Below are 6,177 nucleotides of genomic sequence, written 5' to 3' on the forward strand. Positions count from 1 at the left end.
TGATAGTAGGTCGAAGAAACGTTAGGTGTTTAGGTGAACTCAGATTTGAAGCACATCTGGTGGAAAATGGTCAATCATGGAAATAGGGTGCACGGATATGAGGGTCATCCTTGTAGAACCAAACAACTCATAAAATTAAGATTTATCATTCTAAAGGATGTTATCCCAAAGATTTACGGAGCCAAACACCCCCTAATTCTCCCAGTTGATGAGTCGCACCTCACGAGTCACATCTCTCGTTGTGTTCCATGGTTAACCTACCTATTAAGGCTCGTTTGGTATCGTTTTAAAAAAACGTTTTTGAATCAAATATAAAAATGCACTGGTCCCCCAATTTGTTGGCCCCCTTCTTCCCGCCAAAATCCTCCAAACAAAGAAAATAGCAGAAATGAAAACTGAACACAACAAAAAACAATAACAGAACAAAAAAAGAAAGCATTCCATTTCATATATGTATCATTTACACTGGAAATTTGAATCTATTCCAAAGGTTCTGTGGAAAAATTGAATCTATTCCAAAGTTTCTGTCTAAAAATTGAATCTAATCCAATGGTTCTCCAGGTTTCTCCTCCCGACCCGATTCCAAAGTTTACTCAATTACAGCAGGCTTCTCCTCCGACTCCGCCTGTGCAAACTTAGGATGAGCAAATTCAATGCCCGCAAACTTCTGATGAGCAAGTTCAGCCGGCTCAGCAAATTGTTCTTCCGCAAAATCAGAGCCGATGTTTTCCTTCGTATCAGTTCCTTCACCATCGATCTTCGGCTGAGCAAATTCAGCAAACTTCAGAGGAGCAAAATCAGCCTCCGCAAACTTGGGATGAGCAAATTGAACCCCCGCAAACTTCTGATGACTGATTTCAGCCTCAGCAAGGTTCGTCTCAGCAAATCCTTCTTCCGCAGAAGCAGATCCGATGTTTTTCTTCGTTTCAGTTTTTTCGCCACCATCGATCTTCGGCTGAGCAAATTCAGCAAACTTCGGAGGAGCGAAATCAGCCTCCGCAAACTTGGGATGAGCAAATTGAACCCCCGCAAACTTCTGATGACTGATTTCAGCCTCAACAAGGTTCGTCTCAGCAAATCCTTCTTCCGCAGAAGCAGATCCGATGTTTTTCTTCGTTTCAGTTTTTTCGCCACCATCGATCTACCCCCGCAAACTTCTGATGACTGATTTCAGCCTCAACAAGGTTCGTCTCAGCAAATCCTTCTTCCGCAGAAGCAGATCCGATGTTTTTCTTCGTTTCAGTTTTTTCGCCACCATCGATCTTCGGCTGAGCAAATTCAGCAAACTTCGGAGGAGCGAAATCAGCCTCCGCAAACTTGGGATGAGCAAATTGAACCCCCGCAAACTTCTGATGACTGATTTCAGCCTCAACAAGGTTCGTCTCAGCAAATCCTTCTTCCGCAGAAGCAGATCTGTCTTCAGCAACATCGATCGCCAACTCCTCCTCAATTTTTCGCTCGCCTTCTTCCTTGTCTTCGATCATTTGTTTCTGCGCTCTGGACGCCATTTTTGAAAATCGATAGTGAAATGATAAACGGATCTCATTCAATATATATAGTGAAAAAGAGAGGGAAATCTAGCGATAAAAATGTCACCCAAAGGAGGTCCAACTCCGGAGCTCCCTGTTGTAACCGTCAACTATCATCCACCCAGGTCCGAGGCAGATCCATACCTCCTTGCGTCGGACTCCACTCCGACTCCGTTTCTCCCCTTCTTGAAATCCATCGAAGTAGGCTTTACGGTCCCGGTGCGGGTGCGGTTCATGGCCGAAAAGACACTTGCAGTGAAAGAGCGAGATTTCCTTCATTTCTTTTGAATTTAGTTGATATAGGTTAAAAAGCCGCGGTACGTTCGTATAAACAACAATGTTTTTAAAACGTTCTTCATAGATAACCGTGGATTTAACCACATAATGTGAATCATTGAAACATTTCTCTCTCCTTTTAACCGACATCGGCTGTGACGATGACAGTAAGTCATCCCTAAATGTTTTCTTTCTCCTCTCTCTCTGATGCTCTCCTCTCTGTGTGAATCTGCATCCTCATATTTCGACCAAACCTCTCTCTCTCCTCTTATGTATAGATTTCTGATTGTCCCTGAAAACTTTTGATATGGAAGTTCTGATCTCGTAGTCAAGTGATTGTAAGATTGTGAATCTTCAGATCCTCTCTCAAACAGGTTAGGAGGAATTGTTAGGGCAAAGAAAGTGATCTGATTCTTGGGATGGTCTGAATCTGAAAGGGAACATAGCAGATCAGGTCTTGAAAGGGAGCCAACTCCGAAACCTCATCACGACAAGATCCAACTTCATCGACCATATCCAATTTGTTCAGAGCGAGCGTGAAAGGAATCCCAACCAACTCAGCCTCGACCAAAAACCTGGTGAGTGAGAATGCCTCAACCTTCGGCTGCTCCATTGAGAAAAGCACCAAAAAATGATCAACATTGGCGACTGGAGGATTGAGGATTTCCGAACTTCTATGGTAAACATTTTCGATCATCCCTTTGCGGTCCACCCAATCAATGGAGCCTACTAACACCTTATCCCCAACCAAAACCTTCCTCTTGATCTTCTTGAAAAGAGCCCTAACAACGCATAGCAATTTAACTCCAACGGCTGGTTCCTCAGGTTCGCTACCATTTTACAGAGTCGGACCAGCTGACTCGACGATACTCTCATGAAATTGGCCTAGGCAGCGGCAACATTCCGATGGCCTGGTTCGGCATGAGAACAGGCGATTCTCCAAAGAAAGAAGAGGAGATAGAGCGGAAAATTCCGATGGCCTGGTTCGGCATGAGAACAGGCGATTCTCCAAAGAAAGAAGAGGAGATAGAGATGATAATTCCCTGACTCTGCCCTTTGCTCTTAGGAGGTTCTTGCGGGGTGGCTGCTTCCTGTAACTATTAGGGTTTTGTCGAGCTGCAATGGAGACGAAACCGAAACGGGAAGTACGAGAAGAGACATGGCGGAGGAGGAAATTGCTGCAACTGGGAAGAGCCGTGCGATTACGAAGGATGGTAAGGGAAGAAATAGACATGAGTGTATTGATAGAGATGGAACTAAATTGATAGGGACTATACATCCTCACTGCTACCCCCTCGCTACCCCTGGAGTTGATTTTAGTGCTGAGAAGCAGTTCATTACTAGAGATTATTTCAAGCTCAAGTGGAAGAGGATTGAGATCTTGCGAGCCGTCCTTGAATTGGGCTACAGTTTCGTCTTCACGGTTCGAATTTTTGAGCACCCAGGAGAGAACTCACTGTTAACTATTTGCAGGATGCAGATGTGATGTGGTTAAGAAATCCATTTCTACACTTCAGCCCTAGCAGCATGTTTCACATTGCCTATGACCATTACATAGACAGTCCAACAGAGATAAGGAATGACATCAATGGAGAATTCAACTATGTTAGATCAGACGCCGTATCAATTGAGTTCTTCAGATACTGGCATATGTCAAAGGTTTTGTATCCGGGGTATAGTGATCAATCTGTCTTACAAATCATAAGAAATGATATGGTCAATGCAGAGATGATAGGATTGGGGTTTAAGTATCTAGACACAAGCTACTTTAGGGGATTTTGTGAGCCAAGTAAAGATATAAACAAGGTCTGCACAATGCGTGCAGACTGCTGTGAAGGCATTGAAAGGAGGTTCCATGACCTCAAACTTGTTCTTGAAAACTGGAGGAACGTCACTAAATTGTCAGCTGAGGAGAAAAGATTGTGGGTATCTTCTTCTTCAACTTCTCCCTGGAGAGCTCCAAGTTTATGCAAGAGTTAACATTTATTCCTCTTTTGAGTATGTTTTCATTAAGGACTTACATCAATAATTGGTTTAGTTCGACCAATTCTAGCTCTGAACCAGATGCCTGGATCATCCAATCGGACTAATATCTGGGTTACAAAGCAGCCAGATGAACATTCCAATTCCAGGTCTAATACTGAGTCAAAAGTTTTCAGAATAGGCCACATTGATAAGCTTATCAGGTTTAATTTGGGATCTGATCTGATCAAGTTAAATTAGTCATTTAGCTATCATTTGGACATTATCCGATAGGGCTCACATTTTGTGGATAGATAGGCCATAAGGTCTAATATTCATGCGTAAAATTTCAGCCCAAATATAGTTTGCCTAGTGGCAAAATAGAGCTTTCAAGCTCTAGTCGCATTTTTAATACGTAAGTCTTCTTTTGCTGCGTTACACTGTTTGGAAGTTATTGGCTTGACATTAAAGATCATTAAGCTGTTTGACTGACAGGTCTCTGTTACCCCTTTCAGTATCTGTTTTTGGTTCCTCCCAATTTTGATGAGTTTGTGTGGTCGATGCTTTATTCCCTTTGTTCTAAATTGTGAACTGTTCATCATATATTAATGGCTCTTTATATGCTTAATTGTTTATGTCGGTGCTTCTTGTTTGGTTTGAGGTAAGGTTTGCTATGAAAAACGTATCATCAAATAAGTAATGGAACTAAGTTATATTTCTCAATTTTATATGTTTGGTTTGAGGTAAGGTTTGTAGGTAAGGAGTCTTTAGCTTAAAATGGTAGAGTACATGGGTTAATGCCCAGGTTATAGTGATTCGAATTCACCAAGACTCTAAGTTATATAGTCCATTGGAGACACTTTCCCAATGAAAATATAGCCTGAATTTGCTTTTTGAGATGGATTGAAATTGCTGCACTGGTTCTAAATATATTACTTTCTTGATGTTATTTGGATAAAAAAAAAAATCAATTACACCTAAGGTTAGATTCTTGATGTTATCAACAGCTGAAGTTTAACACACACTTCTATGATTATTTGATGATTGCAACCAGTGGAGGACTGAATCAAAAAAGGACTGAGGTTAGATTCTTTGGCCCTTATTTGATGATTGCAAATAGAGACTTGTTATAATTGCCTTACCAGTGGGACATGCAACTAGAAGAAGGCTGGGTTCTTCGGAGCCTGGTGGAAGATGCATGTTTGCAAGACATCGGGTGTCGACAAGATTGCACCAGATTTTAGGTACACATCTCGATTGGATAAGAAGCTTCAAAGGTAATCTTGAAAGGATGTTGAGGATGAGGTCTCGTGGCAAGTCCTCCATGCTCATCCAGTGCTCCTATATGTTGCTTAGTATGCTATTTTGTTTGGTTAATAAAGACCCAGCTCTTACCCTTAATGTGTTAGGTTAAATGGTTACCATAACACAAAGGAAAGAAAGGGTTTGGTGATGACGGTGGCTATATCTACATACTTTCAATTTTTTAAAATTTTCAAGGGCTTGCACATCTGTTACAAAGTCTTAACACAAACATTTTATAAAAACTTTCCATTTGGAGAAAATTAAATATTTTATTAAATTTAGATGTGTGCTAAGTAACAAGAACAGGTAGCAGCAAATTTAAGAGAAGACACACCACTGTAAGAAAAATGGCATGATCTCACAACATCTCATGTAACTGTGAAAGAGAATTGATTATTCCAATTCTAGTTTACCTTCAATCTATGACCAGGAAGAAAGTTCTTTGGCTAAATCAATTTTAAGAAGATAGGGTCTTATCTGTTGTTATTATAAAATCCTACCAGGGAGTTCAATTTAACCAGTGAGTCTAAGAAATGCTAGGGTTTCATAATTCTTAAAGGACCAATGTGAAGAGTTGATTACTGGATAGCTTAAAGCTGTAAGAGGCAGTGCAGACTGCAGACATCTCCTCATTTAAATAATAGAATTGCTCAAAAGACATCTGCCCAGATACTATTTCACTCAATGAATCTTGCCCTAATTATTACAGCACGGGGTCTAGGTTTGAGTACCTGATAAATAAGTAGGTTTAATATGCAAACATATGTGTAGGCCGGATGAGGTAGGAGGGGTTGGGGACCAATTATGCTAGAAATATCCTACCTTATAGTATCAGTAACAAGATGCAATAAAAGAGAAAATTATTGATTAAAGATAATTTCAGAATTGAAATTTAAAAGGCAATATGAAGAACATAATCAAATTCATTAAGAATAAGCTTGAAGTTCAGAGGGATGTTTAGGAAATTTATAAAGAGTGTTCCAATGAAACAAATGGAATGTGTGTTGCTGTAGTAGATTTATTTGGATGCTTGTTTTAAAATTTAAAGTAGAATGGTGAAACAGAAAAATTAATATCAAATTTTCATTTTATTGGTTTTTTTTTT

At 40.3% G+C, this 6,177-nt stretch overlaps 1 protein-coding gene across 4 annotated transcripts; it reads right to left on the reverse strand.

The window, feature by feature from the left end:
* Positions 1–415: 415 nt before the first annotated feature.
* LOC122065752 lies at positions 416–2,197 on the reverse strand. 4 transcript variants are annotated; one of them, XM_042629615.1, is made up of 3 exons: positions 1,597–2,197; positions 1,338–1,497; positions 416–1,024 (listed from the first exon to the last, which is right to left on the reverse strand). In XM_042629615.1, the coding sequence occupies exons 1-3, from the start codon at positions 1,953–1,955 to the stop codon at positions 590–592; spliced, it is 954 nt and encodes a 317-aa protein (XP_042485549.1). In that variant the 5' UTR covers positions 1,956–2,197; the 3' UTR covers positions 416–589. The 4 variants fall into 4 exon arrangements, with proteins under 4 accessions (XP_042485549.1, XP_042485548.1, XP_042485547.1 ...); XM_042629614.1 differs by having other exon boundaries at positions 416–1,134; positions 1,256–1,497; XM_042629613.1 differs by having other exon boundaries at positions 1,146–1,497.
* Positions 2,198–6,177: the final 3,980 nt, after the last annotated feature.

This window comes from Macadamia integrifolia, unplaced genomic scaffold (assembly GCF_013358625.1).
Source record: "Macadamia integrifolia cultivar HAES 741 unplaced genomic scaffold, SCU_Mint_v3 scaffold2111, whole genome shotgun sequence".
NCBI classification, from domain to species: Eukaryota; Viridiplantae; Streptophyta; class Magnoliopsida; order Proteales; family Proteaceae; genus Macadamia; species Macadamia integrifolia.

Coding starts and splice junctions, on each gene's coding strand:
- LOC122065752 (XM_042629614.1), bottom strand. CDS start 1,955: ATGTCGGTTAAAAGGAGAGAGAAATGTTTCAATGATTCACATTATGTG. Junction 1,498..1,596: donor CGGAGTTGGACCTCCTTTGG/GTGACATTTTTA, acceptor AATGGCGTCCAG/AGCGCAGAAACAAATGATCG. Junction 1,135..1,255: donor TGCTCAGCCGAAGATCGATG/GTGGCGAAAAAA, acceptor GGTAGATCGATG/GTGGCGAAAAAACTGAAACG.